This window comes from Montipora capricornis, chromosome 10 (genome assembly GCF_036669925.1).
Source record: "Montipora capricornis isolate CH-2021 chromosome 10, ASM3666992v2, whole genome shotgun sequence".
In the NCBI taxonomy this organism is placed as follows: domain Eukaryota; kingdom Metazoa; phylum Cnidaria; class Anthozoa; order Scleractinia; family Acroporidae; genus Montipora; species Montipora capricornis.
In genome coordinates, this window is record NC_090892.1 from 16,188,626 (window position 1) to 16,214,996 (window position 26,371).

Here is a 26,371-nt window from a genome sequence, read left to right on the forward strand (position 1 = left end):
CCAAATGTTAGCGATGTTCACTCTAAGTTATTTACTCGTCTTCTTCAGGGTTGGAATTTCCTGCTCAAGAATCAAGCAAGTGGATAATTTAATTGAGCCTTCATACAATTCCACTGACCGTTCCTGTTCAACGCAAAAAATATCTCTTCTTTACAGCTGTGTCGCCAGAGACTCAATGCGCATGCGTCTTTGTCCTTGTCGAGACTATCAACCTCAACAAGTGGCGTTTTGTAGAAACTGCAGCTAACAGTTCAATGGAGCGTTCTCACTGACGAATCCAGTGATTTTATTGGTTTCTAATCCCCTTCTCTCCCTTCCCCCTCCCCCCCCCCCCAAAAAAAAAGAAATCCATTTGCCTAAAATTGCTGGTTTTCACTCACGTGATCAACAGCCATGTTTTTCAACGAAAACAAAAGGAAGCGTTTGCATAATAATAGAGTTAAATTCCCGGAGGATTTGGTCGGGGCACCAACATGGCCGCCTTTTCTTTGTTTAGGGGCACCAACATTGCGGTCGTGACGTCATGTGAAAACCGAGAATAAAATCGAATCCTTAGAAGATTATGCCAAACCGCTGTGAGGACACGTCATTCCACCCTCTGTGACGTCATCTGAGAATGTTCCGTACTTCTAATGATAATGAATTTTTATTCATATTTTAAGAAATGAGATAATTGTGTTAACAGATTAGGGATTAAACTTAATGAGAATTCAACTACGACAACTCCTTCATTTCGGAAGTCATTCGCGGGATTGTGTTTTAACTCAATATACAGAACGAATTCAAGCTTAAAGTGGTACTATGATCAAAAAATCATTTCCTTTTTTTCTTCAGATTTTGAAAGCGTGTTTGCTTAACACCTAACTGGCAAAATTTTGAGCTTTGAGTTTTATCCAAAGGCTGTTTATTTTAAGTGTAAGTTTTGGATTTCACGGTCCGCCATTACTCACGTTCAAAACTGGCCGATTGGACCTCAGAGGGTTGGATCTAGAGAAAATGACGTCATTTAATCACTAGCTTAAAATTTCAGCGTGTAAACGCAATTTATTACATATGCAAAACACGGGTTTAAAAGTCTGAAAGCCCGAAACTCCCGAGCTGCATATTAATTCGGCCGCGTACACACGCATTGCATTCTTAAACTAGTGAGTCTTTGACGTCAAAAAAAAAGAATTGTTTTTTTGATCGTAGTACCACTTTAAGTTCCTTTCATGTCGAGTGAGATTTACAGCAACCTTTACAGCAACCTTTGTCTTGAGATTTAGATTTTGCTACGCGTACGCGCGGCGTTCGGCTGTGCATGACATTCCCCATGCCCTTTTGTGCTCTTTGGTGGTGTATGTCATTATTTTTGGGAACTTTTCCTTCCTTCTTTTCGACGTTAAAGCGCCCATAACCCCAAAATATTTTTTCGCTAAAAAGAATCTTTGCACCTGTTCGAGACGCATTGCGGCCATGTTTTCCTTTTTCTAACAAATCCTGCCATTTTATAGGCTTCGAAAGTTGCGAAAATCCAAGCATCTTTTGTTCACGACCGAGTCAGAAGGGGAGTGGGTCTATTCCTGTTTTTACGTCACAATCTACTTTGCATGCATTTTTACAAAGAGTTACCGTGGTACCGTGGTACCGACGCCTGAAGAATTTTCCCCAGGCCTATCATCTTTTCCCCCGGCCATGTTTCAAGGGATCTGGGAGCAACACTGTAATTTATCGACTGAAGTAGCCGGAAAGATAAAGAAAGATAACAAGTGTTGCGGTAATCCTGACGTACCTCTAATCACGTAATTTCTCTTAACCGTTGAAGTTCCTTTCGCTTGACACGTTAAAGAATGACATAATCAACCGTTGGCTCGAATTCCGTCCATGAGTCGGAGAACCGCTTCAAAGTGCAGGTAGGCTAATTTAATACGAAACATATGCATAGTTAGATTTGTTATCCAGATTTATTGCGTAAATATAAACCTATCACTTAAATTATGAAAAGGTCTGCAACGGTGTAGCAAGTGCAAAATAAAGGTTAGAGTTGAGTCAATTAAATACATGTACAGCGCCCTAGCTGCAGCTTTAATAGGTGCGAGAGAAGCTGCCATTGTTTATATTTTTGATCGGCTGTGGAATAAATAAGCTTTAATAACAGCTGAAGCTAAATAGAATATCGAAACGTAACGGGGAAATAGTATTTTCGTCCTTACGGACACGGTCTTGTCCGTGATAAGAATCCCTGCACTTGAAGCTGTATCCTACCTCTGTGGCATCGTTCGTTTCGAATTTTAAATGGTGATGCATTTTTTGGTGTGACAGTACAGCGTACATTTTTCTTTGGGCATACTGATAGCTCGCAAAAGTGTCGACGAGTTGGTACATGTGTGAACAATATTATTGAACAATGTTCGATCGAATTGATGCGGTGTACCTTTGTTTAATTTTGTAATTAAAGCTTTAAAATTATTTCACTCACTTGAAGGAATTGTTGATCGTTATCTTTGGCCAATATTTTACAGCACTCCCGAGCACTTAGTACGGGAAATGAGTTCAACTTGTTGCAGGTGCAAAGTTTGTCACAATTTAGCTGACTCAGTGGAGGTCCCATGCTGACAAGAACTAGGGCTGCTGCCTTTTTGAATGTCGGGTATTGGCGGGATGGACGTTTATTGTTATTATTATAAGCTTTTAATAATTTATATTATTGTATAGGATTGTACAGTACTGGCCCCAGTTGTTCAAACGATGGGTAGCGCTATCCGCCGGATAAATCACTATCCATCGGATAACTAAATTGGCTTTGCTAGTGTTTATCTGCTGGATAGTGGTTTATCCGGTGGATAGCGCTATCCATCGTTTGAACAACAGGGGCCAGAAGTACAGGCCATTACCAGAACCATTACATTAAATCGAAATAACCCTTACTTACACGCTGGACCTAATATTCACCTGCAAAATCTGTATCTGCGGTCTAGTATGCCAGTGTCCCACATATAAGGCCTCGTGATCCACCAGCAGACTTGCACTGGACATGGACAACCCCCTTCCTAAATCTTTGCTTGCAAAGGCACAAGCCAAGAGAGAGAGAGAGAGAGAGAGAGAGAGAGAGAGAGAGAGAGAGAGAGAGACGTAGCTCAGAGAGTTTTTTCCCCCTTGGTACTCCTGATTTCCTCAGAATTATCAGCTAAAACTTTCATTATTATTATTATTATTATTATTATTATTATTATTATTATTATTATTATTATTATTATTATTATTATTATTATTATTATTATTATTATTATTATTATTGTTACTACTCAGCTTCTGATGGGATGTGGAAAAAATAAAGATTATGCAGAAATTTTTGACCATATTATGCGGATATGTAAACAGTTTATAAAACTAAATGTATTTACATGCTTATGATAAATCAGGACTCAAAATTGCAACCAATACATTGACTGTCACATCTGGGAATGAAATTTTCCCTCTTTAGTTTGTGATTAAATTTATGTGAGGAGTCGCCTATATTCACCTTGCCATAGCTTGCGCTGTCCTGGGCACTACTCTACTTCTCATTCTATTTCTCATTGGCGGTTTGTGCCTATTGTTTTCAAATAGCGAAGCACAGGTGTTGTTAAATAAGGCCATGTGGCTTTTTAATGCAGAGCAAAAATAAGATCACTCATGATTAGTGACTGATACAGACTATTTAGATATACATGACGTACACTAGAGGTTCGCTAGGTTTTCTGGGGCAATTTCCTCGAGTGGTTTTGTTTAGCACATTCGATTGTGTCAACAAACATAAAATCAGTTTTAATAAATAGGTTCTAAACTTCAGTCAATAATTTTAAAAATCATTCGAAGTAAAATGTACATTGTAGAGGTAAGTCAGCCATTACAGCAGGAATTTCACTTTGATATCATGGTTAAAGAAAAGGTAGACAAGGAGAACACGATGTTTGCGAGATTGCGCAATCCTGCACAATTTCCCGCACAATTGACTTTTTTTCCCCCACAATTGGCCTTCAAACTAGCGCACAATTTTAAAAAAACTGCTGTCAGTGTTCTAGGCTAGAACATAGACCATTTTCAGCAGTTTTTTTAGACATATGTATTGTGGGCTCCTATTTTCCCTATGATTACAAATGGGACTATTTAATTTGCGACTATAAATTGCACCTAAAGTTCAGGCCTTCTGATATTACGCGATGGTGCGATTTCGCACAATCGACCTCAAATCGCATCTGATCGCACAATTCGCGAAAAATCGCATAATTCACAAAAGGACAAACAAAATTCATAAAATGAAACATAAATCGACACGTTTCTTAGAAATTCCTGCATAAATACGCCATTTTCAAGATGGAAAAAGGCTAAAAATCCTTTGCCACCTTTGATTTCGTAAACATTCGAAGTTCAAGGCATTATTTTGCATGTCGGGGACCTGGTACGAGTCTCCTTCTATTGGTGTAACACAAACACGAACTTATATACGCACCACTGAAATAATCACACAGTTGCCTTCTCTTAGAGAAGAGATTTGTGAAAAATAAGCGAAGTTGTAAGTTTTTCAGCAAAATGTAGTTTCTTTCGTTGAAAACTGATAAAAACTTACTCATGGATAAGTTTGTTGTGAAAACGCCCACTTTTTCTTCGATGAAGAAGGAAGTTCCCACCTTCCACCCAATCTGACAGCTCACGATCGAGCAAGAAAGTACCTCACAGGTACGGTCCACGTGGACGATGGACTGATCTTTTTCTCGCTGTGCAATATTTATAATTATTAGGGCCGTTGATACAAGAGAAAATAAGCCGCGGCCTACTCTGGCCACGGTGTACAAAATACGCAAAAGGAACTATTTATACGAATATATATTCCCAGGTCAATATAAGCCGCGGCTTGAAAAAGACGTGAACATAGATTTTGAACATTCAAGCCTTATGTAAGCCGCGGCCAGAGAAAGCCGCGGCTTATTTTCTCTCATATAAATGGGGGTATGTCCCTATTGTGATTGACCATCTTCGGAAGTTCGTGGTTGACAAGCACCTTGATCATTCATTTGGCATGTTAGCTGTGTCCTTTCAACTTTTAACGTGGTGCACCAATAGTGCAGAAGACCTTTTTTTTTTTATTTATCCCAACTAATGTTGATCGAGATACATAATTACTGTTCCTTTGTGTTCAAAATGTCTTTAGGGCAGCAAAAAAGTGTTTTTCTTAACCTGAAACCTTATAAAACAAGCTTAAAAATTGCTGAGAAAAAAACAGCGTAATTTACATTATTTATTGCATAATTGGCCTTTCTAATCGCACAATCTGCCCTGAAAAAATCGCATAATTTGCATTTTTTAATCGCACCCTATCAGAAGGCCTGAAAGTTTTATATGTCTTGTCGCAAAATTGCGGCCGGTAATTTATAACACAGGTTCTTGTGTCCAGGCTCATTGCTTAGAAATGCGTGGAAACTGCTCACGACCTTTCATCTTGTGAATGAAATTGCGTGTTTTCTTCTATCGTAACATGTATCTTCAATGTTCAGGAAAACAAGCGTTTCAAAACAGTCAATCTCTGGCTTTTATGTTTGTGAGGATGGTGTGCAGCTGCTTTATCGCTAATATCAGGCATTTCTTCTGTTTATGCAGAAAAATATGGTAATTATGTGGAGGATGCGAATTTTAGGGAATTTTGCAGATCCGCATCACCGCATCCTGTCAGATGCCATGTTGTTATTACTCCTTTTTTGTTTCTTAGACTATGAGTTCAAACTCATGGAAGGCAGTCTGGCAAGGGCTTTGTTTAGTTTCCAATCCAGTAATCCTGAAGACCTCTCCGTTCCTGAAGGAGGTATCATACGAATATGCCAGTATATTGACAAGCATTGGCTGCAAGCGGAGTATCAGGGACAGACAGGCTTCTTTCCTGTTTCATATGCAGTGAGGTTAGATGGTGAATCACAGCAAGAAAGCATTTTCTCGTCAGCACCAGTTTCAAATACAAAAGAGGCGAGAGAAAATCTAACACCCAATGGATTCCGTCAGTGTGACAACTTTTCAGGGAAGCAACCATGTGTGGGAAAGTCATTTACAGTTGAAGCCTCATTTGGTTTTGTTGCAAGAAATGAAACTGAACTTTCAGCTCCCACTGGAGCTATAATTGAAGTAACTAAAGATGTTGATGATGATTGGCTCGAAGGATCATTTAATGGTTTTAAGGGGCTCTTTCCCAAGAGTTATGTGAAGTCTGATGAAAGGCCAAGAGCGCGTGCCATTTATCCCTTCGTTGGAGAAAGTGTGGGAGAGCTCACATTTCGGGAGGGTGACTGCATTTATCTTCACAAGCGTCTAAACTCGCAATGGATGGAAGGAGAGATCAGTGGGACTGTAGGTCTTTTTCCATCCAGCTTCGTTGTTGTTGAAATTGATTTGCCACTTGACAAGGGCAAGTCAACCAATAGAGATTTTCTCTTTGAGGATTCAACCTCTTGGAGGGATAAAGGGCATAAAAATGCTTCCACCCCATCCAAGATTCAGTGGAAAAAAGGAATGAAAGGAAAAGCGAAGTTTCACTTTTCTGCCTTATACTTGGGGGATCTTGAATTAAATGAGGGAGATGTTATAACAGTGTTGCGTTTGGATGATGACAACTGGTTGGAAGGTCAGCTAGCCAATGGGTTGTCTGGGCTGTGCCCCACTGCCTATCTAGAGCCTGTGCATGATTCAAATGATCAGTGGGTTTTTGGAAATCAGACCTCATCTCAGAGAAACAATGTTCTGGGTGTTTCTTACTCGCAGTTTAGATCTAAAGAAGGCACAGGTGAACTCTCAAACTATTCATACGGAGGTAGTTTTAGGAAACAAGATGATGAGATTTTTGAGTCCTTTATAAAATCAGGGAGAACAGATGCCTCTCTTTTAGATTCTTCGTTTACACAAGATCCAACTCCTTTGCTTTTGCCGTACAATTCTGGCTTGGATCAGCAGCCCAAAGCGTGGGAAAAGAATACATCTCTTCTGCATTCGGACCTGATAACCAAATCAAGTGAAGGTTATTCTGTGACTTATCTTGGTAGCGGAGAGGGATATCACCACCCTACCCAAAGAAGCTACAATCAAACCACCACAAGTCCATCAACTTGGTTCCCTTCCTTGTTAGATGAAAGAGCAACTTTAAGTGGCAACCATGCATTGAGTGGAGAGACTATGTCAATTTCAAATGCAACTTCCAGACAGCCAGAGATTAATTTACAAGGTTCCTCGAGTTCCTCAATGACATTTTATGACTCTGCAAGAACTAGGCCATCCAAGAGAAATGGTATCCATGGATTCATGGCAGGAAACGAAGTGCTTAAAGGAGAGCATTTTGTTTATGATCAAGATTATGATGATGATGGTGATGATGATGATTTGTTATCAGGTAATTGTACTTCATTGCCATCACCACTGCTGCCTCTGCCACACAGAGAGGACAATGATAAGATAGAATCAAGCACATTTAATGATTTTGCAATAACTCCTAAGAGACCAGCACCTCCTCCACCAAAAAGAAACTGGCATAATATAAATCAAGCCACCAGTAACACTCTTCGTAAGACTAGTTACTCCAAGGCTTCGTCTCAAGGTCGCATTAGCCAGGGGACATCACTGAGAGCGAGAGGACAAGGAGTCTGGCAGCATGATGACAGGAATCAGAGAGCAGCCCCTGTTATGCCCTCCCCACCAACTACAAAGAGAGAATCTTCAATCTCCCCTAAGGGATCTCCAAGGATGAGGCATGGTGGAGGTCCTTCAAGTAATAAAACACTTTCTAGACCACAGCAGTCACAGTTGACAGAGGGCTCTTATGCTATAAAGGAGTGGGTAAGACCTTGGCTCTGTGTAATACTATATGTAATAGTATCAATTACAGTCTCAGTCTCCTAACTGATGTAACAGACAAGATGCATTCATGCAGTAAAGATGGATAAATTATTGAAGATGGAAAATCTGGCCTCGGTTGTTCAAAATTAAGGCAGATAATGCTAATCCACCAGATAAATCACCATCCAGTGGATAAACACTAGCAAAGCCAATTTAGTTACCCAGTGGATGTGCTATCCACCCTTGGAACAACTGGGGCCTTGACTCCACCTTATCTCCCTGGGGAGATAATTTAACCCATGAGTCCTTTTACATACATGTATATGTATTGGTCTGTCATCACTTTCAATAATTGGTTGTGAAACTAAAACTAAACACTTTATTTGTTTTAAGCTCAATTGTCCAATTAATTGTGATAATTCTTTCACTGCATCTGTTTTGTAATTATCAATCAGAGATGATGTCAAATGAATGCGGTAAATTTGTGACAAATGTGTTACGGATGTTCTGTTTTATGTAGTCTACAGGTATAATAATAGAAACGACTCACAGCAAGTCATGCACTATCCAAAGAATAACATGTTTTCATACTGAAAGTGACAATCCAGTGTTTTTTCTCTGTCTTTAGAGACATCCAGAATTACATCATTCAAATAGACACGAGCAGGTAGATGAAGGCAACACAGGATCTGATGTGGTTGTTGCAGCTACTAGTAAAGACCCAGATTTCCTTCATGCAAGACAGAGGGAAGAACCATCAGGGAATAGAGGTACATGCTCTGAACCTTGTGAGCATTTGTACATCCTTGGCTATTAATTCTTTTCCCTTACCTACATATGAAGCTAACCGGATAAATAATATTATTGGTACATTTAACTACAAGGTGTGAGTAGTTAATCTGTGACGTAAATACATGACTGTACCATTGCTCTCTTGTCATTGGACTTCAGGAACTTTATCAGATGAAACTGATGTACCTGGGCTGGTATCGTTAAAAGACAGGATTGCAGAGACAGAGCAAAACCTCAAGGTACATGTACAGTGTATCTTCAGTTGTTATTGAAATGACGTTTACAATAGGCAATTGACTTTGCCATCATTTTGCAGAACTGCGGTCAATTTGTGCGGAAACATTATTGCATGGACAGTAATGTTAACACTTGTTTTGGAGTGATTAGCCCAAGGTCAAGGGAACAGTTATAAAGCAAAACAAAAAAAGACTCCCTCACTTTTTCTCTTCTTTAGTTCTTTTCTCTTGCTTTACTAAGGAAGTCTGCTTTATTTGACAAAAGAATGAGGCTAAATTGCGTGGGTGGGTCATGGGTAGGTGGGTCGTGGGTCGTGGGTCGTGTTTGTTTGAAGATAAAAAATGATATATATTAGCTCCCTCAGTGCTCGGTCCAAATTTGTCTTAGGTCTTACATTGTAGGTATTGTCTGTTTCGAGAATTTCCAGTCGTTGATAAAAAAAAAAGGGTTAGGTTAGAATTAGGGACCCATGACCACCCACCCACGCCGATTAGACACTCTGACAAAATTGGATCAAAATCCTGGAAGGAGACAAAACAGACCTGCAAGCCTTGTTTTTAGCCGGAGCCCTCTTAATAGTCCTGCATACTTGCAGCTAGTCTCCTTTACAGTTGAATTTCTCAGTCCAGACCAGTAACAACAAAAAATGGGGAGGGGTGGAAGAATGAAGAAAGAAGGGAATAGGGGAGGGCAGGAAGAGAAGGCGTTATTGAGATTTTTTCTGAGGCAGGGTAACAGATATGGAAGGTTGAAGTTGAAATTTTGCATGGTTTGTAGAGATGCATCATCAGCAGGGTAGATGGGGAAGCGTTGTGGATTCTGGCTCAGGTTAATTGGAAACTCCAAAAGGGTTTTTAAGCAACAATATCGGTAAAGGAAAGGAAAGGAAAGGAACTTTGTTTAAGTGTCTAATCTTCTAGCGCTGTAGAGCACTAATAATTGCGGACACTGTAAATTGAAATTAACAAGTAAAGCAAATCAAATAAATTTATGGTTTTTGAGGAGAGGGGAAAACCGGAGTACCTGGAGAAAAACCTCTCGGTGCAGAGTAGAGAACCAACAAGCTCAACCCACATATGACGCCGAATCTGGGAATCAAACCCAGGCCACATTAATGGGAGGTGAGTGCTCTCACCACTGCACCGTCCCTGCATCCCACAGTAACTTAATTATTAGTGATTACATTTATAATAAGTAGAAAGGTCGTGAAGTGAAAGTAAAAATACCCACTGACAGGTGTGTGTCTCTTTTTACCATTTTTATCTTGGGTCTGAACAGAAAGAGATGAATGTCTATACTGGATTCAAGTCTATTGCTCAGGTACTTAAGCAAAATTTGTGGATGAACAATGTAATAATTAATTTTTATCATTGAACCATTTATGCACACCGATTTTTATTGTGTTGAGAAAGAAAGGACGTTGTGAATGAGTCATTGTCAATTTGGCATTATCATTGTAATTGTCAGTGACATCAATTATTGTAATCATCGTTATCGTCAAATTATTTCGTAATCATTGTCATCTTTGCTGTCACCCTATCACCATCATCACAACCATCAATCATCACTTTCATCCTCTTCATCATTATCATAATGGGCCTTATGCGTGATGACGTCTGAATAGCTAATTTCACCACCAAGCCTCGTTTGCACAAAATTATTCACATCATTTGGATATGCAATACTGTTCGCACATGGGTTTTCTTTACAAGTCTGCTCCTTTGGGATTTAGCTCATGCTAAAATTGACAAGTTCGCTTTTCGAATTAGAGGCTTGGTGATGAAGTTAGCTTGTAAGACGCCATCATGCATAAGGGCTATTGCCGTCTATCTTTGTCATCATCATCAACATCCATCACTAAGTAATCATCATTTCCTTTGTATGTTATTGTCTTCTACAAGTGTTCAGTATACATTGCAAACATCAGAACTTGTTTATCTTAAGCTTGTGATGACTGATCCTGTGAAGCAAAGGGAGATGGAAGTAAAGGTCTCACAGAGCCAGCAGAAAATAACTGAATGGCAGGAGGAACTCAAGCAATTGCAAGGTTAAATGACTTTCACCATTTAATTAGTTAACAATTATTTAATTAGATTAAATATGTTCAAGTTTGAAAAGAAAAAGAATATTATGGATGTTTAACTCTTTCCTCTATGTGGACATGTAGTGTCTGTTGTGTTTTTGATAATAGAGCAAATTGGCCTACTCGATTTTGTACGTATTATTTTGCATTATAATGTAGCACTCACATTTAAATCATCTGGAAATACCTGAAACAAAACGTTTTATTCCCGAAGGGTTACAATTGGGTACAACATTGAGTTTGGTCTATTCTTGCTTTGTAGAAGTTATTTGTCAGTGAGACGTAACTACACTTCAGGGTAGCAGAGTTTTTTTCAAGTATGCATGAGATACTGATAATGTTCTTGATAGCTAGCAGATAATGATAAGATTCAAGCTGCGCATAATAAACGTCATTAAGTGTCAATCCCTAACCCTTCTCGTCATCTTAACGTCACGTGCCTAGAAAATCTGGGGCTGATTGTTTCAAAGTTTCCCTTTGCCCTAAAATTCAAGAAGACATCAGTTTTAATCTTCACACTCAGCTTTTAGTAATTAACGTCATTGATTCGAACTGTGAGCCTGTGGTAAGTAGGCACAGTTAGGTACACTGTAGTCCACGTTTAGACTTTAAGGGAAACTGTGTGTTGTCTTCCATAAAGCGCTTGCATCTCCAGCTGTGACGTGCAGTGCGTCGCAGTGAAAGTCAAGCAATCGCAGAACCCAAAACACTCGCTTCTTCATCGTATTTTTCTAACCTTTCAGTTGCGAACGATCTGTGGGGGTTTTCACTACTTTTGTGAGTTTTTGACAAAACCGTAACCAAGGGGAGAAATTGATTAAAACTTTTTTCCCAGAAAATCCTTTTTGGATGAAAAAAGACTCATCCAATTTGCCCGCGTTGTCCCCTTTGCTTTTCAATTCGTGAAATTCGTTGAACTTGAACCTGAACTTACGGGAGAGGACCGGTCTCCTAGCGAATTTGGACCCTTGGAGGCTAGCGGATTAAGTCCCTTTTCGCGGATTTGGACCCCCCATTACAGCTTATTGAACTGTTAATATCGAGGTAGAATTAGAGTTTGGATTAGGAAAACTGACCGATACCATAAAGCATAAATCTTTGACAGAAAAAAAAAAGTTGTTTCAAGCACGCGCTGTGTCCTTTCGTAAAGCGTTGTTTTTTTCATAGTTATTTTTCTTTCATTTGATACTTTGAATGGGCGTCGCTCCCACCAAGGAGGTGCTACTCTTTGAAGTACATGTATAATCAAGGCGTTTTCCAACCAAGTGGTGTTTGACACCACTTGGTTGGAAAACGCCTTGATTATACATGTACTTCAAAAAGTAGCATTGTTAGAAGTTTATTTGACTACAAGGCGTCAGAAGATTTTTCCCTCTTTTTAGTACCAACGTTTTCCAGTAAGGAATTAATTTTTAATAAGGAGAAAAAGCAAAGTTAGACTTGAGTTTCCGTAAAAGCTTTTTACAGCGAAAAACTATTTGCAGAAGAATTTTATTACCTTCATCAAAAGAACACTTATTTTCAGGGGGGAGGGGGAGGGGTTCAAATGCGCTAGCGTATCCCGACCGGGGGGGTCAAAACCCGCTGTGACACCGGACGAACAAATCACGAACGGAACTTTTGCCTGTCCTTATCTTAGATTTTGCCAGTTAATTCTTCGTCTCCATTCGGACTCGAATCCCCTTGAGTCTCCAAAGACGGCCATGCATCCGATCACAGGACAAAAGGTCTTGCATTTTGTACAGTAAAGTGATGTTGCGCGGTAAAACAAAGTTAGAACCTAGTTATGTGCAAGAAGTAAGGAGTTTTTCCGTGAGGAGAGTACTCGGTTGCTTTACTTGCATCGGAAATCAGAGAAACGGCCAGTTGATAGGCTACCTGAAGCCTCTTGTGTTTTCTTACAGCTCTAAACAAAAACCGAATAAATTTAATTATAGGAAGTTAGCCGACTTTTCTAATTAATTTCATAAGGGGAATATCCGCTTTGTTCAGGAACAATCGAACCTTCGTCGTGCAATTTTAGAATTAATGTTGTAATGGACGCGATTCTTTCATTAAAAAAGTGTAAAAAAGTAAATTAAACAGAATTACGTTTTGTTGTTAAATGAAAATCATTAAATTAATTTTTTTGCAACCTTATGTCGCAATATCTGTTTCCAAAATCGACTTTCGTGCCGTGGTGGTGGATAGCGCTATCCACTGGATAGATCACTGTACACTGGATAACTCAATCGGTTTTGCTAGTGTTTATCCGCTGAATAGTGTGATGCGTTGGATAGCGTTATCCACCTTTTGAACAACCGAGGCCTGTTGTGCATGGATAGGTGAGTCTTTGCAGCGTTTCTCTTCTGTTTCCTTTTAGATGAAAAAGTCTTTCTGATGGAGTCACATCGGAAGAAAATGCTGAAGAACAAAATATCTCACCTAGAGGCAGATCTAGAGGTATGAGTACGTCACCATAAATGCCAGTTACGCCGTCCAACTTGTCCTCTACAGTCATTCTCTGCGTGTCTTTCAAACATGTTTTCTTCAAATGCTGAATAAACGTTTTCCTAAAATGTTTTAATTGGCTTCAAAAGAAGTGTTTTTGTTCGATACAGCAGGGAACTGGGAATGAGTTTAATTCCGTTGACATCGTAGCGGAGCTGGCGCGCGTAGAGCACCATGGGTAAGAGAGAGTATTCCTTGGAAAGTACGCAAGAACGATTTTTATTCACAGCAGTTCATTGAACTCACAATTCACGAACTTGCCCAGCAATTCCTTGAGTTGAGCAGGAGGTATATCTTCAACGTTCCTGAGCTCTTCCTTCCTTTGAAGAAAGGCTCACGTCTCTGTCAGTCTTTGCTCTCGTGTTTTTGCTTTCTTGCTCATCTATGAAGCTGACCGCTGACCAGGTACTGGGTTTCGATTGGATTGCAGTCTCAAGTCAGGTTAACTTATTGTAAGAATAAATAACCCGGGAGCTCCTCTTTTAGGCTTGGCTAAATCTATATATTGAAGTACTTTAAAGAACTGTTTCAATACAAAATAGCCTGTGAATCGAACTCGGGACTCATTCCCTTGCTCGGTCGTAGATCAAAGTACAAGTAGCTGTACCAACAACATTTGGTAAATGTGCATGATATTGTTTTGATGTGGAGTTTATAATTATTAGGCCTTGACCATGGATCTGGATATCTCCATGTCATTGTCCCCTTAATAAAACTCCTCATCGTCTATTTTACTTCAAATGTTTTTCGTTAAAGAAACAATTGAGAAGTCAAAGAAGTCTTGAGATGTTGCTTGGTGTTGTTGAGGAGAATAGAAAGAGAGAGGTCATGGACAATCTTAGCGTGTGTGCACAACTTGTAGAGAAAATCAAGAAAGAGTTGTCAGAATTAGAGGGTAAGCCAGAACAGTTGCTCTGGTTAAAAAGAAAAACGTTTTCGAGGACAATCTATCCCAATCTTGACCCCTGGTCCTAGTTAGACAACGGTGCCATAGAAAGGCCAAGTGCATGATTACTAAAAGCTTCTGCAGCACTTTTATCTCCTCAATTGAACAATCGCGGAAATAGCTTTTCAAGCCTTTACGTTTTCTTGTCGTGTCTAAAGCGTTTTCAATTGAGTGTCGAAATTAACTTTGCCTTGGCTTCATTACTTTACTGGGCGATGATTGGCTTAGCTATCTCACGCCACGATTTCAGCCAATCAGAGACTCAGACAAAACCAAATGTGACCGTTGCTTCAGTTACGTTTTTTCCCGCCCTTAGCAGCGGCTGCATTTTTGTCTTTTTCGCGATGGTGGTGTGATTGGCCGAGGAAAGGACTTTTATGTAAGTTTAATGGCACTCACTTTAAAGTGCCCCTGTGATCAAAAAAACCACTTCCTTTTTTCCTTCAGATTTTGAAAGTGTGTTTGCTTAAAGCCCTGGCCAAACTATCGAACAAAGTTGGATTGAAGGCTCCAACTTTGCTCGATCCAACATTGTTCGACAGTTTGGCCGCCCATGTTGGAAGATGTTCGTCCAACATTTTTTGCTCGATCAAATGTTGGATAGAGTTTGCTTTTGATCAAACATTACAACCAACAATTCTGTTTAACACAGCAATGTTGGAGTGTTTTGCCGCTCTTCCAACAAAGTTGTGTCCTGAATCGAGTCACGTTCGTATTGCTAGCCAAGCACGAATCGCTATCTTATTTTTAAGCCAAGGCTTCTTGCATCATTTGCAACAGAGATGGCGGACAAGGAGCAAGGGGACATCGTGAATGTTGATGAACAGCCAGAGACCTTGATCAGCGAATAGGAAGCAAGGCCATGTTTGTGGGACACTTTTAGCCTACCTAATCATTATCGCTGTTTGGAGATGTCTGGTTCAATAGCGTTTAAAATTCCTGCAAATTGATCCGAGCTCATAATCATCATCCCCTAAGCGCGAATGTATCTTGCAAAGAATATACCCTTTTCTACACGTTCTCTTAATCATTCTTTGGTTTTTCCTCGTTTGAATACGTCCTTTCCGTCCTAAAACAACTTCCGTAGCATAACGCTTCGCCGCATTTTCAAATTTTGCGCCAACTTAAACTTGAATTCGTCGAGCAATGTTGGATAGTGTTTTGCCACTACGTCAACATTTACATCCAACAATGTTGCATGTGGGATCCAACTTTGTTCGATAGTTTGGCCAGGGCTTAACACCTGACTGGCAAAATGTTGAGCTTTGATTTTTATCCAAAGGCCGTTTACTTTGAGTGTAAGTTTTGGATTTAACGGTCCGCCATTACTCACGTTCAAAACTGACCGATTGGACCTCAGACGGTTGGATCCAGGGAAAAGTGACGTTAGCGGCCCACTAGCTTAAAATTTCAGCGTGTGAACACAGCTTATTATATATGCAAAGCGTGAGTTTAAAAGTCTGAAAGCCCAAAACCCCCGTGCTGCATATTAATACTGCGGCGTACACACGTATTGCATTCTTAAACTCGTGAGCCTTTGACGTCATTTTCTCCTCGATCCAGCTCTCTCAAGAACATAATGTTAGTTATGGCGGACCATTAAATAGGAAAATTACAGTTAAAATAAAGAGGTGTCTTTTGAAATCAAGGCTTAAAACGTGGGTCACTTAGTGTTTTGTTAACATAGTTTTGAAATCCAAAGAAAAATATGAATTGATTTTTTGGTCACAGGGGCACTTTAAGGCCACTCTTTTACCCGATTTAACACAAAAACTAGGGCGTACGTGTGAAAAAATGCGGTATAGAATCCAGGGAATTTTTAACGAGGGTTGAGTTGTTTCCTTTCAGCGTCGCTGCACCACTTAACGGAAAAGCCAGCAGCATCAAGTCAGAAACACATGGCTGAACAACGGCAGAGAGTTGTGACTGAACTTGTAAACACAGAGAAGGACTACTGTAACGACTTGGAGCTCTGTGTCAAGTACTTTCTGATTGAACTCCAACCTTTACAGGTTAGTTTTCCAAGACCAGGCATATACACCGTGAAACAGGAAAATTTGGTTTCATGAGATGTGTTGATAAAGGTCGAATTACCACCGTGAACAATTTGGAAAGCTGACGTTTCCAGTGTTAGCCCTTCATGAGAGCGAATAGAGGAATTGTGGGTGTTGTTGGTTTTTGTGAGGGAGTGGAGGAGCTTTGCCATTGGTGGAAATATGGTAACATTAATTTGTGAAAAAATTAATGGAATGAGAGGCGTTCTTTGATCCCGTGAGGATAGAGTGTACCTAGTTGAAAGATGAAGTTTTGTCCAGATTTTTGCGGTTTTCTGTGGTCTCGTGGTGTAACGATTGGCCGCAAATTTTCACGTTGTGGTGGGAGTGATTAAAAAGATTAAAATTGCTCGCAACTGGTTTTGTTGCATCTGTGTCGTTTCTTTCGACGTCTTGTAGGTGTTCGCGAAAACGGTCCGCCAATCCTCTCCCTGTTTCGCCTATGTAGCTCTTGTTACATTGTGTGCAGGTTATGCAATAGATGACATTTCCGGAGATGCATGTAAAGTGGTCAGTAATTTCGACCTTTATCAATACGTTTGATAAAACCAAATTTTCCTGTTTCACTCTCCCACCGACGCAGCACCATAGTTTCTATATACACCGTGAGATCGGAGTACGAGTTTTCTCCTCTGCGCGTGAGCAAGCCATTAAAAGTCTGGATTTTTTTTAAGTGCTTTTGTTCACAACAGAGAAGTTTTGATCAGTCGCGGTCTTTCTCGTACTGGCATTGATATCGTGCATTTCCTTTACGACCTTTTCACATGCGCTTCAAGTGGGGGACTTTAGACAACCTTTTCGCTTGAAGCGCAAATGTCAGCTGCACAGTTTACAGTGATTTTAACTAGCCAGTGGAATTTACAGAACAGAATGAGAGATGAACTACAATACCTGGAACTTCATCTACTCTATCCGAAGAGTGTGAGATTTCTTGAACGTCTTACACACACGTTGTGTGACGAGGTCTTCGTCTTATCGTCATCATTTAAAGAAACGCCATCTTGTTTGCTCCCACCTGGAACAACATGCACCATGTAACAAATTTTGACGTCATGTTCATACCGCGAGATTGTTTGAAAAGTCTTTCACAAACAATCTCAAGGTTATTTTTGCTGCCGAGCTAGCTGTGGAAATAAAGATAGATTTGAAATTGTAATAAGGAGAATACAGTATTAAGGTTAAAGGTGGCTCAAGTGATCAGTTTCAACAACTTCAATTGAATGTTTTAGTGGAAGTATTGACTCCACACTGTTACACTTAAAGGCATTGTTGTGGTTTCGTACGAAACACCGATTTTAGCGTAACAACACTCACGCATCATTAGGATGTAATAAGTCACCATAGCAACAGGAGAGCCATCTACAAAGACCCTCTATCTTGTCTTAAACGCTTTCATCCCTAAAACGCTCTTTGTGAGCCTCAGTTTTTATTGTTGGAAAGTGATTATTAGGTTAAGGAAAACCCTCTGCTAAGTTAAATCAAATTGTATGGAGCGGATTAAGAGCCACCCTAGAAAAAAAATTGCAGAGAGAAACGAAATTGGTAGGCTCGATTTCCGCCGCTCACTCGAGTTCGGGTATCCTCCTCGAGAAGAGACGGCTGGACGCGTGAGCAATAGATCGTGTCTGTGACGTAATTCAACATGTAATTTATTTGAAGTTTATAGCTGCGGGGAAATGGCCTTGGACATCCCAAAATATTGATTTTAACGAAACACTAATTACATAACAATGCTTAAAACGTCTGTGCGAAGCTTCCAGCTGATGCGAGCTTGCGTTTGTGGTTAAATGATCGATGTTAGTTTTAATTCAACCCGGCGGCGAATTAATTATCAACAAAATCTTCGGCCGCTTCAAATCTCTCGGCCCCTTTGTTCTGCCAGCAATGAATTCAGCACTAATTTCAATTGACCTTGAGAAATTGTACTTGCTCTTACATTAGCGAAGTCTGAGGAGAAATTACAATAGCAGTGAATTTGAAGGCGAAATTTTGCCCTTGGCGCTAACTGGAAAATTAGTGAAGTTTCCGAACGCAGGCGGTAGAAACCGACACAATACCATTCTCTAGCTTCTCGAACACTTTTCGTTGCCGAAATCATGGATGTTTCCTACCTTAAAAACACTGTAAACCTCGAACATGCCGGGTCAAAGAATACCTTCGCAGCCAAAACATATAATTTATGCCAGACGGATTTGAGCAGGTGAGTTTCTGATTGGCGGAGATAACAATGGCACACCTCACGCGTCCAGCCGAGATTTCGGGAGTGAGCGCTGGCTCATTTCCCGAAACAGCGGCTGGTACTCGAGCCTACGAAATTGGGCGATACTCGTTGAACGATCCTAACATCATATCGGTGTTGAAGCTATTCAATTAGGCGCCTGCATTGCGTCCTACTTGTATGCAAATTCCACCGGCTACCGAAGGGAAAATCGGCAGCGAATCACTGCACCTTTCATTTTTGTTTTTTTCTCCATGTTATCACACTCATTTTTAAAGTTATGATGGTACTTGATCGATCAATGGCTTGTGAACTTTTTACTTAAGTTCGCTTTTTCTTTTGACATAGGTAAAGGATCTTGACTGTGACGGTTTGTTTGGGAACATCGAGAGTATCCTGGAGACTGCAAAGAAACTGTTGAAGAGCCTTGAAAAGGCTATGGAAAACAAAGAGGGAAAAGATCAGGAGTTAGGTACAAATCCGTTTTTGTCTCGGGAGACTGCAGTTTAACGAATGAAAGCGCATTCTTGTCTCTGCTCGTTGAGGGTGAGATCTGTACAACTGTTCTTCCAAAATATATACAACCTCGGGAGTGACATTGGTCCACGGTGCAACGAGTTTCAAAGTAGAAAGCTGAAGCAATATACAAACGCCACAAAACAGTTATGTTTAAAATTAGTTTTAAAAATATCGAGCTGCAAGTTTAAAGTGCTTTTTACATGCATGTACATTTCTTTCTCATGCGTTCCACACATTACAGTGTCATGTTACAAATTGCGTCTTTCATTATGGCGCTGCGATCTTATGTTCGCATGTGTTTTCTTGTAACGGTACGGAATTCAACATCGGTCTGAAAATTTCTTGTAACGGTACGGAATTCAACATCGGTCTGAATTCGCAGCGGTCAAATTTTATCGTTCTCATGTTTGAAAAGGTTTCCAGTTTAGCGCGATTCGATTCCCCTTCTTTATGCTTTGGTGCACTTGCTTAAGATAAAAAAGTCTCATGCGAACGGCGCGACGCTTTAAAAACAGGACCAAAATGAATTGCTGTAGAGTTACTAATTACTAGAATAATAAGCTCATAGTTGTTATTGTGTCACTTACGTTTGGCAACTTGCAGGGAAAACGGCTACACCTTATTGCACTTAACCAAACGTTTCATTTGCTATTTTTTTAAATTGGTATTAATATTCTTCTAAGGTAAATGCTTTGTGGACATTGCTGAAGAAATGAAGGAGGTGTATGCTGTTTACTGCAGGAACCATGACGATGCAATCTCACTCATGGAGAAGGTGTTTTAAGACAAAATTACTTTGAAATGTCTTTCAGTAACTCGAAGCTCCGATTTAACTCCATAATCCCCTTCTATTTCCCCCCTAGGAACTTGAACTATGAAATTTTTTTTTGGAAAAATCATCGTGTAGTATTTATTGGGTGGGGAAGGCTTGCACTTGAACGATCCTTTGGGGCGGGACAATCCTTCGCGATTTGGTTTGCATAACTGAGAGTTAGAGATTGAGTTTCAAATTCATGAAATGCCTGATCTCAGCTGGTTGTTTTCTAGTCAACTAGTATCTTCCGTGCTGGAGTAGAATACGTAGCGCTAGAACTTGTTTACCGACGGTATCGTGCTGCCCATGTGTAAGTATATATGATGATAAGGTGCAAGAGTTTGCTATTTATAAAGGAGGGGCCGTTTAAAATACCAGAATACTCTTTGTTTGTTCCCCCAAATTTTGCATAAACATTGTTGTTGTTTTCTCTTGGGACCATTTTAAGTCTTAAGAGAAACTGGAAACAATGCTTATGCAAAGTTTGGTGGGACAAACAAAGAGTATTATGGTATTATGCGAAGTGGCCTATTCAGTCAGTGCTGAGATCTCGATTTGACACTGCGGCGCCCGCATGCAGATCCAGCGCCTTGCCCACTGAACCATACATGCCGCCGAGGTCCTCCGTTTTTAAATAATTTGTTATCAAGTTTTGGCTTCACTCATGCTTATCGTTTAAAATTATTACTCTCATTGCTGGCATTAAGTCTTTTCACCCGCCGCCAATAGGGAAGATATCTATTTACAAAAATTGCTTTTGTTTTTCAAATGTACCAACCAATAGAAACAAAAGATCCTTTCTTTCGACAGCCAATGAGGCTTTGGTTGGCACATTAATGACAATGGGAGATGTCAACGATATCTTCCCTAAACTGATAATAAGCCGTTTGCTCAAAATAAGGAGTTTTAGAAACAACGACGGCTACAGCAACGACAACGCCACAATAAAAAATAATATCTTTGGTTAAAAGAGGAAGAATAAAAATAATTAAACCGAAATGCAAACCAGCCAGGTCTGTGATGTCATCTGGGAGATGGTCCCATTCTCTGCACTAGTTTGACCGTAAGAAAAAAATTACTGCGAATGTTATAAACTTCCCCTTGACTTCTTGCCCGGGATATTATAACCAGAAGGGTTAATATGCTGGCATTCCAGGTATCGTAGAGGGCGTTATTTTTAGCTGTCCAAGGGCTCCTGGCGTCACAAAACATTGCGCTTAACGAGGAAAATACAATCGTGATGAACAGTGCTTCACGATTTTTGCTGTCTTTTGCCAAACACAGCCATTTCCTCGGATGAACGGGCTACACTGTAACCTCCGTTTCTTGACGCACGAAATGTTCGCCATAAAGTTACCAGCTCTTTTTTTTATGTTCACTGGTTATAAACCCAGATATAAAGATTTGCGCTTCAATAAAAAGCACCTGATACGGCTTTTTGAAACTGAACACAGAAGTAAAACTGTACTTTCCATTTTTTCTGAAATTTAGATTTCAGTGTCAAAAGGCAAAAATAATGGGGTGAGACGTACTTTCTCTTGACGCCGTATGTCTTCTGGTATTTTTTTTTTTCGCAGTATGAAGATGTGCCCGAGATTCAAGACGCCTTTTCAAAGTGTTTAGAAAAAATCCGGTAAGCTAACGTTAATGTCCATTGTGATTTTGTCTGCGTTGAAACACTTTTCACCTTCTTCTCCATATCTAAACAATTTCTTTCCTTGAAGTTGATCTTCTTGTTGCGGATCCCTCCCCTTCCCCCTCGACAATGTTGAGGGATAGCTCGGTTTTTTCCACTTTTTTGCATAAATAACATTGGTTGGGGCGGGAAGGGGGGGGGGGGGGGGGAGAAATAATTATCGTTGGGCCTTTATTTTAGTTGTTGTCCAAAAGGGCCAACCTAAAAGAATTTCAACGATTTTTGTCCAGGATTATAGCGTCTCTGCCTCCAGGGTTTTGCATGAGCGGGCGTGTAAACGTTTGTGAACTTTCTCCTCCCTGTGCTCATCGCGTCATCTTGTCCTAATCTGGAAAAAAAAAGACTTTTACTGGCAATAATCGTACGATATTTTAGTACACAATTAGTGTAAGTTTTGTTTGCTCTCACATAAGAAATTAGCTCGAGATGTTTGATTGTGATTTTATACATCTTTTCTTCAGGGAGCATACCCGCTGCTGGGACTTGTCTTCATTTCTCATAAAACCGGTGCAGAGAGTTCTTAAATACCCTCTCTTGTTAAGCGAGCTTCTAAAGGTATTTTGTGCTCCGGCTGACTTCTTTTGATTTGCTACCAGTTTTTTCTTAGATTACGAGAACATTTGCCGCTTAAAGGAGTGGCAACCCGTCATGCTTGGTGTTGTCATAAAACTATGAAATATTTCCAATTCTTGAGAGCTTTCTGGAAAGCTGTACCTAACCTGGCAGACAAAAATAAATGATGGAATCAAATTAGTTTTATTGTTCTGAAACTTTGCAAATAACTAACAGTGGAAATAGCGAAGTGTGCAGAATGCACTCGTCTGGTGCGTTGTGTGTTCAGTGACTTGAAGAGTTGGATTATTGTCTTTACCGTACTCCGCAAAACAACAGGCGCATTTGGTACCAGGTTTGTGGGCGAAAACCCACACCGCAAACCTCAAAGTCACGTGAACTACAATTGTAGCTCCCTCGGTCACTTTTTGTGTTTGCATATCTAGAGTTTTTACCACAAAAGTGGCCTCAAGCGATAAGCAAAATATGGCAGGGTGTTTTTTTCCTTTTTAAACTTCACAAACGTAGGGTCACAGTTAGACATTTGACCCTTTCTTTTTGACTCTCGTTATGCGACAAGTTCCTAGCTTTGTATGGCAAAATATTTTCGATTTTCGACCTTTTAAACTAAGATACTGACTAACATGCTAAAAGAAAACATGATGGTTGAATTCCTTTTTCGTGGTCTAGCGCGAACCCTTCATGTTTTATGTTTATGTCTAAAACCAACTGCTTGCACCTCTAAGGCTTGCGACTCTCAGAAAACGTGTAGTGTTTAACTAACCAGATGTGAAGCTTTCACGACTTCGTGAGCACACATCATCATCAGTGAATTGTGTATTCTCAATCTTTACCCTAAAACTGTTTGTATCATTCCAGTTATAGGATACTTTGCCGTTATTGTAACCCATGAACCTTAGGTCAAACATTGTAGCCACTTTCGACTCCTAAGGTGCTTACGATGTTAAAAAGCTGCCAGTCATCGAAGAAGCAAATAGGTGTTTCGTTCGGACAGACTGTCTGAAAGCGTCTCATTAAGTTACTTTTGAATCAACTTCTCCACCAACTTCGTTTTTTTTATCTTTGTTCATCAGTACACTCCTGAAATTCATCAGGATAAATACAACCTAATCCAAGCGATCTCGGTCATGACTGATGTGGCAAATGCTATCAATGAGTTTAAACGACGGAAAGATCTCGGTGAGTGACTTAATACAGCAGGTGACTCAGTTAATACGGCGCTGGACTACCTTATACCGTTCGCTATGTCTGGAAACGGTGAGAAGATGAAATGTAATCCCTCAATTCGGAATCATTAGTACACATATCCCGGCCCTTGGTTCATGGTCCGACTAATGTTACAAAGCTCCCCTGACTAGTCGTGGTCTAAGGGATCCTATATCACATTACTGTATATCAGACCCCAGTTGTGCGAAGGGTGGACAGCACTATACTAGATAAATCACTATCCACTGGATAACTCACTTGCTAGTGATTTAGAGCGAGTTTCAATCGAGTGTCGTAAAACCAAAACCAAAGTAATTACTTTGGCCAATCAAAAAGGACGGAGACTCCAGTAAACCAAACGTGCAAAACTCGAAGTAAATTACACGTAGCCGACACAAAGCGCGGGAAAATGTGCACGCGCGAGCCACGATTGGTTTTGGTTTCACTTCTGATTGCTTTAAAAAGTGGCACGAGAACTTTGAACCAATTACTGAGTGAAGTAAAGCAAAACCAAAGCAATTCGCTAATTGCTTTGGACACTCGATTGAAAACCGCTCAATCCACCCTTTAGACAACCGAGGCCAGATCTCTTTTACTCCAGGTCTTGCTTCATAAAACAGCATTTGGAAAGAGTGGTACATGTAGTCTCTGCATCCGTGGTCTGGTCCGTGATGAAAAGCTCCCTGGCCATTTTTTATCAACCTGGCCCTAGTTGTTCGAAAGGTGGATAACTCTAACCACCGGATAAATCACTATCCATTGGATAGCGCAATTGGTTTTGCTATTACTTATCCACCGGATAGTAGTGATTTATCCGACGGTTAACGCTGCCCATCGTTTGAACAACGAGGGTCTGGATTAATCCTTGTCCTATATGGAACTCGAAGAATTTATTTTCTGGATTAGTGACTGCAATGGATTTTACATAAAATAGATAGCAGGTAGAAAACTAGTACAGCCAATGAAAAATAGTGTTCAAACGAGTGTTTGAACGTACTTCCTCGTCGCGGGCATTTTTATTCATGTTTATATATTGTATACTTCACCTTGTACTCTTCGAGTAGATAATTGGGATAGCAGTTGGCGAGCCCATCTTACTTAACGTTGATTCGATTTGACCCTACTTTTTGCCAATGCAGTGATCAAGTACAAGAAAGTGGAGGACAGTGGACTGACAAACATGATACAAAAGCTGAATTGGCATTCAGTAGTAAAAAAAGGCAACAGGTTTAATCAAAGACTGACTCAACTCACAGGACTGGTATCACAGGTACATGCATGCTCAATGTACTCAATGCACACATTAAAAAGATACAATTTGTGACCAGGTTGGAAGAGAAGAATATTTGTTAATGGAAATTGACTCCAGTTGTATGCAAATCACTGATTGTGTACCAACAAGGCGTAATCAGGTTGAATGTTCTTCTGTACTGATGTTCCCATCAGTTGTTAGCAATAGAGGAAGCGTGGTGCACTTAAGCAGCTTAAGAATTTATGTTACGGTTTAACAATAAGTTTATTGAACGGCTTCAAAATGTGAGGGGAAGATATTAGCATACAAGAAAAAGAAGCCGGGCCGCATTGCTATTCTTTATATAAAGAATTTTAATGAGGAGTGTTTTATCAGGTTTAAAGCTCATGCATGTGACGTTTTATCGATGTTTTGATACGCTGTCAGGTTCATGAATTATTAATGAGTTTTGTAAAATATCTCATTTTCTTAATATCTGATGGAAGGTGTTCCTAATGTACAAGATACCTCACAATTCCTTCTTTCGAACTTCTGTGTTAGACTGAACGAGTGTTTATTTGACTTCTATTGCATCAAGTTCTGATTTAGCAACAGTTGACGCCGGGAGAGCGTGCGGAATAGTCTGGATTCTACTCTTATCTGACCAATATGGAAATTTTTTCTGCGCGCGCCGTCGCCAACTGACGTTCCCGTTCTGTTGTTAAATCAGCCTATGGTTTTAATTCGTGGACATTTTGAAGGAAAGTCCGTATTGTCTTGCATAAAAGATGTGTATGGAAATCTGGCACCGAAAAGCGTGGTCTAATTTCTACGGTTGCTCAGTGCTGCTCTCCCACCAAAGAGAATTCGTTTTTTTTTTGTTTTTTTTTTTGTAGGGTTAGGTCTTCGCATAAGCTGTTGTATTTACTTAGAGTTTCAACTCCTTAGCTTGTTCAATTATAGTTTTCTTTCATTGTTTAATGACCATTTTCCGTTCACAGACTGTTGACGAAAATTTCATTGAGGAAGAGAAGAAGTTTCGTGGAATTGAAAAAACGGTGAAGGTACTGTGGAAAAACATCTCCACTTATTTGGCGGAATTTCAGGTAAACTAAGAACTGTTCTGTTGTTTTAGAGTGGTTTCCTTGTAACATAAGATGAATGTTTTGATTTCAATGAAACAGTTTGTCCAATATTCAACGCTGTTTTAAAGCGTTGAGCTTCCGCTGTCAATGATAGTGTTAATTATCTCCGTGACATTTTATTTATTTCCAGAAGTCGGTAGCCTTCTCTAAAGTTATTTTAGTTTATTATATAAACACCAATGAATTAGAGCGTATAGTCTCCTTCGCCGCCGTTATTGGGGCGTCACGCAACTCTCGCCCCTCTAACAGCCAGCTCTTTGGGTTTAACGTTGCATGACATCCAAAAAACGGCTGCGAAGGAGATTATACATGATCTGCTACAAACCTGGACTTAATCGTTGAGACATTTTTACCTTCCTTGTCCAAATTATGCTGCATGAAGTAAATCTTAATAATATTGAAATAGGGAGCTTACGTAAGGACGACGACGACGGCTACGAGAACGTTTCCTAATAACATTATTTCCCGTTACTGTAATAATTTCGAGATTACTCCAAGTCGGTCAGCATGGAAAGTGTGTATGAACTTTCCGGGAAT

At 40.0% G+C, this 26,371-nt stretch overlaps 2 protein-coding genes across 2 annotated transcripts in view; both read left to right on the forward strand.

The window, feature by feature from the left end:
• LOC138019379 (alpha-1,6-mannosylglycoprotein 6-beta-N-acetylglucosaminyltransferase A-like) overlaps nucleotides 1–714 on the forward strand; it is a 74,360-nt gene extending 73,646 nt beyond the window's left edge. The window contains exon 18 of the mRNA XM_068866148.1: nucleotides 49–714. Coding sequence (XP_068722249.1) covers nucleotides 49–247 — 199 coding nt within the window. The 3' untranslated portion in view covers nucleotides 248–714. The remainder of the gene's footprint in view (nucleotides 1–48) is intronic.
• A 1,002-nt stretch (nucleotides 715–1,716) lies between these two features.
• Nucleotides 1,717–26,371, forward strand: part of LOC138019377 (dynamin-binding protein-like) — a 32,508-nt gene continuing 7,853 nt past the window's right edge. The window contains exons 1-16 of the mRNA XM_068866145.1: nucleotides 1,717–1,892; nucleotides 5,726–7,830; nucleotides 8,459–8,600; nucleotides 8,782–8,861; nucleotides 10,138–10,179; nucleotides 10,804–10,906; nucleotides 13,305–13,384; nucleotides 14,189–14,327; nucleotides 16,227–16,390; nucleotides 18,999–19,122; nucleotides 19,853–19,944; nucleotides 21,561–21,616; nucleotides 22,141–22,234; nucleotides 23,326–23,431; nucleotides 24,598–24,728; nucleotides 25,691–25,795. Of these exons, the coding sequence (XP_068722246.1) occupies nucleotides 5,743–7,830; nucleotides 8,459–8,600; nucleotides 8,782–8,861; nucleotides 10,138–10,179; nucleotides 10,804–10,906; nucleotides 13,305–13,384; nucleotides 14,189–14,327; nucleotides 16,227–16,390; nucleotides 18,999–19,122; nucleotides 19,853–19,944; nucleotides 21,561–21,616; nucleotides 22,141–22,234; nucleotides 23,326–23,431; nucleotides 24,598–24,728; nucleotides 25,691–25,795 (3,546 nt within the window). The 5' untranslated portion in view covers nucleotides 1,717–1,892; nucleotides 5,726–5,742. The remainder of the gene's footprint in view (nucleotides 1,893–5,725; nucleotides 7,831–8,458; nucleotides 8,601–8,781; nucleotides 8,862–10,137; nucleotides 10,180–10,803; nucleotides 10,907–13,304; nucleotides 13,385–14,188; nucleotides 14,328–16,226; nucleotides 16,391–18,998; nucleotides 19,123–19,852; nucleotides 19,945–21,560; nucleotides 21,617–22,140; nucleotides 22,235–23,325; nucleotides 23,432–24,597; nucleotides 24,729–25,690; nucleotides 25,796–26,371) is intronic.